Consider the following 12,937-nt stretch of genomic DNA (forward strand, 5'->3'; position numbering starts at 1 on the left):
TGCTGTATTTTTTAGGAACTTTGCCAAAATGATTAGATTGGAACGCTATTTTTATGAAGCACTTGAAGAACTTTCCATAGAATAATTTGAAAGAAAGTGTTAATGCATAAAGTAGAAATCCATTACCTAAAAAGACAAAAACCATTTGTGACTGATGTCAGCACTTGCAGCTTTTCTTTCCTGCCTAGTTACAAAGTGTAACAATTTTCCTGGGAGTTCCTAGAAAGGGGAAGGCACATACGTTCTGTCTTGGTCCTCAAGCGGATACTTAAGAGTGGGAGAAATGAAATACTCTCGGTTAGGCCAGTGCCCCACCGAGCTCAGTCTTGCTGAAGTTGTTCCCAGCACGTGGGTACGACTTACCAAAGGAAATAAAAAAAGGCAAGCGAGTACGGGGGGAACCACTGACAGAGATGTGACAGTCTCCAAAACAGAAAACCCTGCAGTGGGTGGCTCGGATTTGCAAGCCGTCCTGCAAGGATGCCAAGTCTGACACCAGAAGGGCCCCCGCCCTGAACCACTAAGGTCTGAGCACAAGCAGACCAGCAGGGCGAACCCGGCACGCGCCTCCTTCAGAAGAAATAAAGCAGAGACACCACCACCACCACCATACGCAATCATGCTGCTGTCCCCATACCCCAACCAGTGCCCTGAGCGCGGAGTCATCCCTCACCGCTTGCCCCCAGTTCGCAGTCGTCGCCGTGCACAGGCGCCATGGTCCCGCAGTCTCCCGATTCCGCGCCAACCAGCCCGAAACTGGCGCGGGGGCCGAGATAGGCGCCAGCCTGAAAGCCAATCAGAGGCTTGGGAGGCTACGGACTTCCGCCCGGAAGGCCACTGACGTGCCGCACGGCGCCGCGCCCCGCCCCGGGCCTTTCCGCGGGCGCGCGTTTGGCGCCCTGTGATGACCCCTTAGGGAAAAACGAGCAGGGAAGAGACCGGAAGAGAACTGGAGAAAGAAGCGGTCGGGCTCTGAAAAGGAGCTTGGCGGAGAATCTGCGCAGGCGCACGCAAGCTATTGGGAAAAGATTTGGGCGCGTGGGAGTAGGGGCTCTCTGGTTCTGAGAAATAATTTTCTGGGCAAAGAGGCGCGGGCGGGCAAGAAGGTGGTTGGACAGTCCCCCTCGTACCCCGCCCCAAAACCCGGAAAACGACTGCCTCCTGGTGCGCACTCTGAGTTTTGCCTGATACTTTGACTCAGGGAGTGTGAACAGTGTGTGTGTGTGTGTGTGTGTGTGTGTGTGTCTGTCGCAATTTAAAGGCATATGCACCGCCGGGCTCAGTGGTGTACGCCTGTGATCCCAGTGACTTGGGAGGCTTAGGCAGGAGAATCGTGATTTCAAAGCCACCCTGAGCAAGTTAGCAAGGACCTGAGCAACTTAGCGAGTCTTTGTCTCGAATTGTTTTTAAAAAAGGGCTAGGGACGTGGCGCAGTGTGTAGGCGCCCCTGGGTTCAGTTCCCTGGTACCAAAAAACAAAAAATCTATGCATCATCTTAACCAAATGACCAAAAGAAGCATCACTATAAGCAGCAGTCTGACCTCATCCCGATGTGGTGCTCTTGAGAAAAGAACAACAGCACATATATGGTGTTCTTGCAAAAACAAAACACACACCACACACAAATGTCTAGCTGAATCTAAACATGAAGAAACAATCAGACCTATTCAAAGTATAGGACAACCTACAGATGCAAACTGCAGGACGACTTACAAAGCATCTTGCCTGGACTCCTCCAGGAGTTAAATGTTATGAAAGATAAAAACAAAAAGATCATTAGATTTTTGTGTGTGGTACAATGCATGCAATGTATGCATCTCATTTTTTTCTTTTTCCAAATAGATGTATTTTATTAAATAATGCTTACTGCACATTTGTAATGTTTTCCCTACACTTTTACCCACATGCTTGTCGATCCCTTCTTCTGTGATGATCATTTTGTTTAAATGTTGGTAGTAACATTACTTAATACCCAATAAACCTGTGTTTACTCCTTTTCTCCTGACACATATTCAGTCCATAACATAACCTACAAAATATTTTAAACCCCATTCAAAATTCCTATGTGCCTGGTCTTGATTTTTTTCTACATTTTTAATTTGTGCATTAGAGTTGTACTTAGCGATGGGATTTGTTGTTACATATTTGTACATGTACCCAATATAACAATATAATTTGGCCTTTTTAACTGTATCTATAACTCTTTATATAAACACTATCCACTGCTGGTAATATGCAGTGTGTACTGCTCCTATATTACAGGTAGCAGTGTAAATTGGTACAATCTTTTGGAACATGATATTGCAATGTGACAAGTACCATAAGCATGGTTATATCTTATAAGCCAGTATTTCCACTTGTAAAAGTTGTTTTATCAGTAATGAGAATTGAATTCAAGCCTTGTGCATGCTAGGCAAGCACTCTACCACTGAGCTACATCCCCAGCCCTTTTTATTTTATTTTGAGGCAGGTCTTTCTAAATTGCCCAGGCTGGCCTCCAATTTGTAATTCTCCTGTCTCAGCCTCCTGTGTAGCTGGGATTATAGGCATGTACCACCATGCCCAACTCACATGTAAAAGTTTAGTAAGAAATAATAAGATGAAAAGAAATGCAAAGATTTTAATAGCTGCCATTTCTATTAGCAAAATTTTGGGATCTAAATTCCACTCCAGAGCAGTGGTTTAAAGATGTGATTTCAAAAAGAAAATAATTAGGAAAATGCAAAACCTGAAAAGTGTTTATGATATTTCATAAAGTGAAAACAGCAGAGAGCAAAAATGATATATGCTCATTTAATTTCAGCAATATATTGAATAGTTATGTGTATTCAATATGCAAAATGGACTTTATTTTTCTGAGATTATAGAATTACTGTTTAAATTATTGTTTATAATTTGTTCTCTTTAATATTATTTTGGAAGGATTAAAGCATCAGCTAGAGTCAGACTTGGGGGTTGACTCTTAGAATTCTACTTCTTTTGTTTAAATTTTTTTAAGTTGGCAATGAACCTTTCTTCTATTTATTTATATGTAGTGCTGAGAATCAAACCCAGTGCCTTGCATGTGCTAGGCATGCGCTCTGCCACTGAGCTACAACCCCAGACCTTAGAATTCTACTTCTTTGTAAACTTGTGCTGATTACTGAGACCTCAGGCTCTTCCTTTATAAAATGTTTATACTTACCTAAGGAGCTATTGTGAAATTTAATTGAAATAATACGTGTACAGTGTCATTATGAAGCCCACAACTAAAAAGCATTTAATAATAGGTATTATTCTTTTCACTTCATGAGGGTATTGGTGTCAATATAACCAAAGGGACATGGTAGTTAAACTAATCAAGTGTATCAACTGGCAGAAACTTCTTTCAGTCAACATATTTGGCTATGATCAATTTTTTGGAGCATGTTGGTGCCTTACCTATACTGAATTTCCTACCAATCATGTGAGGTAGGTATGTCAAGTTATTTATCTGTACAGCCATTTCCCCCTTTTCTCCTAGTAATAGAATGTGGGTTTTCAACTGGGCACATTGGCAGAAGAAGGAAAAGACCACATTTCCCAGCCTTCTTTGCAACAAGGTTTAGCTATATGACAAATTTCTGGCCCACAAAATGTAAGTGGTAGTGTTGTGAGGGACTTGGAGGAAGACTATTTAAAGAAACCTGGTATGTCTGCAAGGGGATTCTGTTTTACCATTTTACCTTTTATGAATGTTTTTTCTTGCAACACAGATGTGATGACTGAAGCTCCAGCTTCAGTCTTGAGTCATGATATAACTATAAAAATGAAAATCACACACTGAGATGGTGGAACAGAATTGTAAAAATGTAGGTCTGTATTGTTGCAAAGCCATTACACCATCCCTAAGCTGCCTACCGCCAGTCTTTCCATGACAGAGAACTAAACATTGAACATATTCAAAGAAACTGTTTGGGGGTTTTATATGTAACCAAACCTAATTATGTAAATTATACTTATTTTACTTTTACTTTACTTACTTTACTAATTGCAACTCAGTAAAGTAAGTAGCAGATGGGGAAATCTATCTTCTTATTTGTCTAACACCAAAACTGACATTTTTTTCCATCATATAACTTCTCTGTTTCTGGTAAATGGGTGTCTATCTCATCTCAGTGTCAGCAACAGTTAAGACCATATGAACAACCTTCATAGCACTCATTCATCAAATGTTTATTGAGTGCCTACTCTCTTTCTGGCAGTGCTCAAGACCCTAGGGTTAATATGGTGAGCGAAAACAAATATTTTCTACTCCTCAAGCAATCTTCCTTTTGTAAACTAGATTTCATTTCTACAGAGGGAAAGAAACATCCAGGCATGGTGGTGTATGCCTGTAATTCCAGTAGCTTGGGAGGCTGAGGCAGGAGGATCACAAGTTGAAAGTTAGCCTCAGCAACTTAGCAAGGCCTTAAGCAACTCAGCAAGACCCTGTCTCAGAATAAGAAATAAAAAGGGTTGGGGATGTGGCTCAGTGGCTAAGCACCCCTGGTTTCAATTCCTGGTATCAAAAACAAACAAACAAAAAAAAACAGAGGGAAAGAAACAGTCAACTGGATTATACTCTGGCATACTGTCAGGTATATTTCTCATTGCAAATCAATAAATTAGCACTCTGGTGTCAGTATCTGTGAGTTTGTTAGTATGAGTCTGATCCCTGAGTCTGATTGTCTTTGGCTGTATTGTCAAAATCAACTTCGTGGCCATGTAAAGATTCTTAGCTCAACTAGGTAACTAGGTAATGTTCTTTACATGCAGATATGGCGAGAGGATTGTCTACTAGCTGAAAATAGGCAAGCAGTGACAGGGGTTGCATATGCCCTCAACATCCCACAAGGCATCCAAGTGATAGGAAAAGATATGCAACTCTCCTTGACAGCTGGCAGCGCCCAAGCTCAATTTCCCCTTCCACGTAAGTTGCAAGATCCCTCTTCTTACCTTACTTGCCTATAAAAAGGTGTAATGACAGTGTGTAGGCCTTCTCACTAGCACAACCTATGATGCATCTCACTGTTCCTGGACAAAACACACCTCTCTGGATGGCATTTGCCATCCTGTGTTCATGTGGTGCCTATGCTGTGTGATCTTTAAGGTGGTTGTTTAAGTTATTTGCTTAAAACAACAATTCTGAGGCTGAGACTAAATGAATCAACACACAACAGAAGAGGAACTTTGGCTTAAGAATGGACTCCATATCACCTGTAAGGTAAGACAGGATAACACCCTAAAAATCAAATGAATCTAACATTGCTCAAGGGAGAGACATGGGGAAGAAAAACAAACTACTTGTTCCTTAGATATAATCTCTAAATAGATGTACATACATACATAAGTACGCACATACATATACACATTAGGTTTTCCTGATGTTGATGACAAATAACCCCTTAATCAATTCATAGTGGATACCTGTCATTATTTTAGCTGCCTAATACCTAATGCCCCCTTCCTATGTCTGGGGAATTTCCCACATTCTGAGTTTTGAGGGAGGCTGACCTAACTATAACTACAAACTGAAAATATTTTTGTCCCAGATACCCTACCAGTTACAGCAAGAACATGTCTTATAGTTCACTTCCACAAGAGATTTTAATTTTGGAGCTAGTGGCACAAAAATAGGGGAATTTCTTTGTGTTGGCAGTACTTTCCCACTTCCTTGTGGGCAACAAAGTCTTCAGGGTCACTGCAAAGGCCAGCATCCAGAACACATGCAATGGCAGAAATGGTAAGGATACCATTTGCCAGGTGCCTCATGATTTCAACTTAGAGTCTCCCTTTGTGTCTGCCCACTTCAACCTGGTTCCCCTAGATTCCAAGTGATTTTGTGAGCTATCTGATATTCTCTCACAAACTTATTTTCCTCCTCCTCCTCAGCCTCCTTCTCCTCCCTCTCTTCCTCTTCTCTTCCTCCTCTTTTCTCAAGCCAGAAGTTGATTACTGTTGCTTGTAAATAATATTCCTGGCTGACACACCATTCTATTTATTTACTTTATTCTCATGCCAGGCTCACCAAGAAATCTCCTGGTTAGTATTTCAGAAGCTTAAAACTAGGGCAGAAAAATGCTAAACAGGATGAAAGTATTGCAGTTGCAGCATTTAGACTATGATGGGTCCCACAATCAATTAATAAGTGCCTATTCTAGTTAAAATGTCTATTATGGCTGCTGTAATCCCAGCAGCTCAGGAGGTTGAGGCAGGAGGATTGCAAGTTCAAGGCCAGCCTCAACAATTTAGCAAGGCCCTCAGCAACTTAGCTAGACCCTGTCTCAAAATACAAAATAAAAAGGGCTGGGGATGTGGCTCAGTGGCTAAGTGCCCCTGGGTTCAATCCCTAGTATAAAAGATAAAAATAAAATGACTGTTATAGGTTTAATTCAAGTGTCAAGTAGAACTGTCCCCAAAAGACCGTCTCTGGGTGCTCTGAAGGAATCCTGACAATACCCACAACACTAAGGACAAGACCCTGAACTGTTAAGACCAAGAAAGATGACCCTAAGAAGGCTTCCCTACAATAATAAGAACCTGGCACTTCCAGACCACAATCCACAGATATACATTCTCTACCCAGGGAACCTTCTTGTGAGGCTTGACCTTCATGAGTACATCTCTGTCTTGTCTCTCACAGTATTCATTCATTAAAAAGTGACTTTGACATTTGTATTCATTCATTCTTTTCAGACAAAAAAATCATTTTGTAAGGTATGGTCTTCTAAATCTATTAAACTGAGAGAAGTAGGGAGACATACTAAAATTAGCTATTAATCTTTCCACTTCATAAACTATTCCATCTCATATCTGTTAGTAATAATTCAGCTATTATCTGATTCCAGAAAAACCAATAACAATTTAATGTGTCCTGGTCAAGTAGATATGTTGTTGCTTATTATACCCTCTGAGACTTAATCCTGGAGACTAGAATATAAAACATTGTATTTAGAAGCATATTCTTGAATGACTTGAATCCTAACCCCCACAACCTTAGTGGCTTCTGGACAGAAAATTTCATTTTCTTAGGATAGCCATGAAAATCAATTAATTAGCAAATAATAAAAACAAAGAAACCTATATGTATATCTTAAGAGTACTGATTAAGCCAAGAATTCAGTGAGAACTAACCATCTTTGAGTCCCACTTTTATGTAGAATTAATTTTAGCCATCCAGATCAATGCATCTGTATCCTTTCCTCAGACCCACTAGTGCAGAATGTCTTTAGTCCTTCCCTCCTAGAGAGCAATGTTAGATCCCTGCTCTCAAGTGATCTAATATGAATTATTGACCTATAAGTAGACCCCTTGTGATAACTGAGCCATGACTCACAGCATAAATATGTATTGTCATTGTGACTAAAACCTGCCCAGAAAGAGCTACATACTTCAGAACCCTCTAAACTAGCATTTTGAACAGGAATAGAAAACCAGAACTCATCTAGGAGGTATCAAAGTTATTAGAAAGAAGTTAAGAATTATGAGTTAAAGCATTGATCATATAAATTGGTCAATAGTGAATTCAGCAGAGAATGGCAGCATGAGGGTTTCATAATTTACATCTAGCCAATGTTCTATAAAGCAGTGGTTCTCAGCTCTTGGATGTAAATTAGAATATCTGAGTAATTCTTTAAAATTCCAATGCCCAGTAGTTCCCCAGACCTATTAAACCAGAATCTTGAGGATGAGATATCAATTTGCAACCAAAGTTGAGAACATGTAGTCTAGATGAGGCATTGCTAAACTTTTGACAGAATGGCTAACTTGGACAGAAATATTCAAACTATATATTGTCAAAATTGCTTGGACATACCTCTTCCCTTGAGAAAAGAGGGCTCATCTCCCACCTCTATCTTATAGGTATTATGGCTTTGTATGAATTGAATGCTATCTGGGTTACCTAAATTTTTTTAAATTTCAGGTCAGCACTAGCTTTACTAGAAATAATGAAAAAGATCCAACTCTTCTTGTTAAGCATCTGTCACCAATAGAAACCATAGTCTGACAGGATTTCTGTGGTTTGGGTTTAGGAAATTGGGAAATTATATTTAGTTCAAGCAGTCATTACTTGTTGCTTATCATATTATCTTCCCTGTTCCTTCAATAGTAAAAACAACTTATATTTCCCTTAGTTTTTAACTACATATTAAATAATTTCACCAGTGAATCAAATTCACCCAAACACTCATTATAGTTCAGAAATATCAAGTGAGAGAGAGGTTGACTGACTCCTCAGTCAAAATTCTTAGGTAAATCTGCTGAAAAGTTTTGTTTGTGTGTATGAATCTAATGCCCACAGAGACATGTATAAATTATCCTTAGTGCTACAAGAAAATTATGTCTTGATTGATCTTTACTTTCATTTTCCTCCATTGACATCAATAATTAATGGTTAAGCTATACTTAATAACTTACTGTTAAAACTGTACCTTTTTGATACAATGGGCCCATTCCTAAGCATTTTTGTCAAAATTGTATTTTATATGTATACTTTGTTTCTTACATTTTAAAATGTTATTTTTAGATAATTGTAAGTTTATATACAGTTGTAAACATTAATACAGAAAAAACCATGTATCCTTTACCTGGTACATAAATATTCAGACAAACAAGGTGTGGTCACAAATATGTATATACTTTACCAGGGTCTCCCAATGGTTACATCTTGTAAAACTATAGTATTGCATCACACTAGGATATCTTATTCATTTATGTGGTGCTGAGAATCAAACCCAGTGCTAGGCAAGTGCTCTACCCACTGAGCCACAACCTCAGCCACAACTAGGATATTAACATTTATGTAATCAAGATATAGGATATTTTTATCACTAAGGATTCCTCATATTGCCTTTATTCAGGCCTATCTGCTTCCCCCGTGCTCCTCACCTCTATCCTTAGCCACTGACAATGACTAACCTGTTCTCCTTTCCCTTCTTTTTTTTTTTTTTGGTACTGGGGATTGAACCCAGGAGTGCTTTACCACTGAGCCACATCCACAGCCCTTTTTATTTATGTATTTATTTTTAGATAGTATCTCCCTAAGTTGCTGGGAATAGTCTCAAACTTGCAATCCTCCTGCCTCAGCCTCCTGAGTTGCTGGGATTACAGAGGTGTGCCACTGCACCAGGCTTAACCTGTTCTCTGTTTCTATAATTTTGTGCACACACATTCAGAGAGACAGTTTCCATTTCTCCTGGATAAATACTTAAGAGTGAAACTTCTGAGTCATATAGTAAGTATATGTTTAATTTTAAAATAAACTGCCAAGCTTTTCCAAGATGGTTGAGCCACTTTACATTCCCACCAGCAATGTATAAGAGTTCCTCATAGATTTCTCTGTAGAACTGTTAGTTTATAATTTGTTTGCTTTGTTTATTTGCAAACACTCTACCACTGACTACATCCCCAGCCCATCAGATTTTATTTTAATTTTCATCCTGGTGGATATAAAATAATATCTCATTGTGAGTATTAACTTGCACTTCTCTGATGACTAATGATATTGAGGATCTTTTTGTGTGATTTTTTTTTTTTTACCATTTGCAACTGTTTCCTATTTGGTGCTTTTATTCTGTTTCTTTTTTCTACTTTTTGGCTTCAATGGAGCAGTTCATATGGTTCCATTTTATCTCCTCTCTTGACATATCACTTATATTTTTTTTAACTTTTTTAGTGTTTACCCTAGGGTTTACAATACACATTTTAAAACAATCTAAGTCCACTGCCAAATAACACTATTGTGCAGGCACCATGTAAGTGAATACCCCCAATTCCTCCCTTCCTTCCCTGTTACATAGCTATCATTCATTAAATTTATCCTTGTGCTATTACCAACTAATACATAGTTACTATTTTGTTTTAAACAATTATCTTTTAGATCAACAAAGAATAATACAAATAGATTTAATTTTACCTTCAGTTATTCTTTCTCAAATGTGCTTCTTTTCTTTATGTAGACCCCAATTTCTGACCTATCTAATTTTCCTTCTGCTTGAACAACTGCTTTTAACATTTCTTGCAGGGGAAGTCTGTTGGCAATGAATTCTCTCAGGTTTTGTCTAGTAAAGTCTTTATTACTCCTTCACTTTTTTGTTTTTTTGGTGCTTCAGCAGCATTATTTTTTTAAGACCAGGTATATAATGAGAAGATTTCAAAAGCAGCATTTTAAAAGAAAACAACCATAAATGCACTATAAGCAGCATTTAACTTCCTAGTGGAGGATTATCACTCAAACATGATAATTATCTAAAACACTGAAAAAAAAAAACAGCAATCACTAAAGGTCTCAGTCTTTTGATATTAAATAGATGGACAGGATCTAAATAGCATTAAGAATAATAAAAAAAACTTTCATAGTTGAATAACATTTTTATTATATCAATATTTCAAATTCCACAAAACGTTATAAAAAATCAAATGACAAATTATAAACAAATAAACCTTAAAAGCATAACAATACATATCCATGGTAATGGGAATGAAAACAAATTTACACAATTTTTTACTCAACATCCTTTGTTCTCTAGTCTTTATTATCAAAATCAGAATAAAGAAAGTCAAGAGCATTCGAATCACATTAGGATTTCCACTTGTTGCTTTCATTTTAAGCAAGTAAAAAGAATCTTGCATTTCTTCAATTCTATACATTATTCTCAGTCACATATTCTTTCTTCCCTTTGGAAGTTTAATTTCACTGGTTGTAGAACTTGAGGATGGTGGGTTTTTTTCTTTCAACACTTTAAAGATTTTACTCTATACTCTCCTCTTGCTTCTATGGTTTCTAGTAAGTCCACTATAATTCTTATCTTTGTTCTTCTATAAGGTTTTTCTCTCCCCCCGCCACCCAGCTTCCTTCAAGATTTTCACTTTGTCTTTGATTTGCTGCAGTTGGCATATGTTATTACTAGGCATATTTTTGTTTTGTTTAGGTTTGGTATTTATCTTGCTTGGTGTTGTTGGAGATTCCTGGATCTGTGGTTTTGTGACTGTCATGTTAATGATATACTATTTGGAAAATTCTTGACAATTATTACTTAAATATTTCTTTTGCCCATAACAGGAACTTAGAGAAGCTATCTTTGCTAAAAGCAGTGACTCTTTACTTAGGCCTGCAGATGCCCCATGGGGCATACAGGATAAAGCCCCATGGGGGCATACAGGATAAAACTTGGCATCTCTGCATTTATTTTGTATCTGTCTCCTCTATTACCTTAAACTCTGTGATCTGCTCAACTCTGCATATAGGCATGTTAGTCATTTAAGGAGTGTTCATCTAAAAGTGGGTAATACAAGGTTTATTAGCCCAAAATTTACTTAACCTATCTTGGCCCCTGCGAGTCCGAGCAAAATTTGCAGGGATAAGCATTCTGTTTCAGCCCCCCTGAATTAGTACTTAGAAGTTTCCACTCATTGCTCTACCCTTTACAGGAACAGCAAAGCCTTGCAGACACATCAACACACAATGAGACTGACCCCTTAAGCAGGAGCATATAGATTGTTCTTGCATCATTATTTCATTTCTATATTTAATTCTGGTAAAGTATCCATTAAAAATTACCATTATGTACATTTTTGTTTTTATTTTGAGACAGGATCTTGCCAAGTTACTTAGGGCCTCACTAAATTGCTGAGGTTGGCCTTGAACTTGCAATCCTTCTGCCTCAGTCTCCCACATTCCTGGGATTACAGGCATGTACCACTTTGCCCAGTTCCTCATGTCCATTTTTAAGTGCACAGTTCAATGGCATTGAGTGTACATTGTTATGCAAGCAATCTCCAGAACATTTTTCCTCTTACCAAACAGATACTCTATACCTATTAAACCACAATTCCCCATTCCCCCTCTCTCTAACCCCTGGCAACCACCATTCACTTTTTGTCTGTAAATTTGATTATTCTAGGAACCCTATATATTTATCTTTTCACCTAGCCTTATGTTCTAAAGGTTAATCCATGTTGTAGCATATGTCAGAATTTTCTTTCCTTTTTAAGGTTGAATAATATTCCATTGTATGTATATACCACATTTGGTTTATCTATTCATCCATCAATATACTTCAGTTGCTCTTGGTTATTGTGAATAATGGTATTATGAATAGCACCATTCTTTGAAAAGGCAATATTTTTACCCTGGAATTACCTTGGCACTTTAGTTGAAAATAACACCACCACATACATGTATGAGTCTATTTCCAGATTCTTTATTTTGTTCAGTTTACCTCTATGTCTATACTGTGGTAATTCCACACTGTCTTGACTACTGAAGGTTTATGTAATTCTTAAGATCAGAGAGTCTGAGTTTTCAACACTGTTCTTCTTTTCAAAATTTTTTGGCTAATCTGGGTTTTTGTACTTTCATATAATTCTTGGAACAAGCCCATTTCTCCAAAAATGCTTGCAGGAATTTTGAATGGGATCACATTAAATTTATAGACTAATTTGGGAATATCTCCGTCAATTGGGACTGCTTATGACAAAATCCCTTAAACTGAGTAATTTGTAAACAACAGAATTTTATTTCTCACAGTTCTAGAGCCTGAGAAGTCTAAGATCAAGGCATAAACAGATTTGACATCTGGTCAGGGTCTGTCCCTCATGATGGCATAGGACATCTGAGTGTGTTTCTCTTATAATCACGAAGAGATGCAGTTGCATTGTCCAGAAGTGGACATTCAGAGGTGGAGAAGTTCTCAGAAATTCTTTAATTTGTAGCTTTTCCAAAAAATAACTTTGGGAATTACATTTGGAACTTAAAGACTCTCTTTAGCCTTGGCAAGTCAGAGAATGGAGAGGAGGGAAGGGAAAGTGAGAAAGATATGTTAGGTTCTTGGATCAAGCAGCAAAATCTTTCACCATGCAAGTGCTGCTTAAAAACAGCAAAAAGCCATGAGAAAGATATAGAGGCAATTCCAATATGTATCCTGTCCAGTTTTTT

The 12,937-nt window shown here is 38.0% G+C and overlaps 1 protein-coding gene across 2 annotated transcripts in view; it reads right to left on the reverse strand.

The window, feature by feature from the left end:
- Positions 1–830, reverse strand: part of Pola1 (DNA polymerase alpha 1, catalytic subunit) — a 288,260-nt gene extending 287,430 nt beyond the window's left edge. For both annotated transcript variants that reach the window (XM_047536617.1, XM_047536616.1), the window contains exon 1: positions 674–830. In XM_047536617.1, coding sequence (XP_047392573.1) covers positions 674–716 — 43 coding nt within the window. In that variant the 5' untranslated portion in view covers positions 717–830. The remainder of the gene's footprint in view (positions 1–673) is intronic.
- Positions 831–12,937: the final 12,107 nt, after the last annotated feature.

Source organism: Sciurus carolinensis, chromosome X (assembly GCF_902686445.1).
Source record: "Sciurus carolinensis chromosome X, mSciCar1.2, whole genome shotgun sequence".
Taxonomy (NCBI): Eukaryota; Metazoa; Chordata; class Mammalia; order Rodentia; family Sciuridae; genus Sciurus; species Sciurus carolinensis.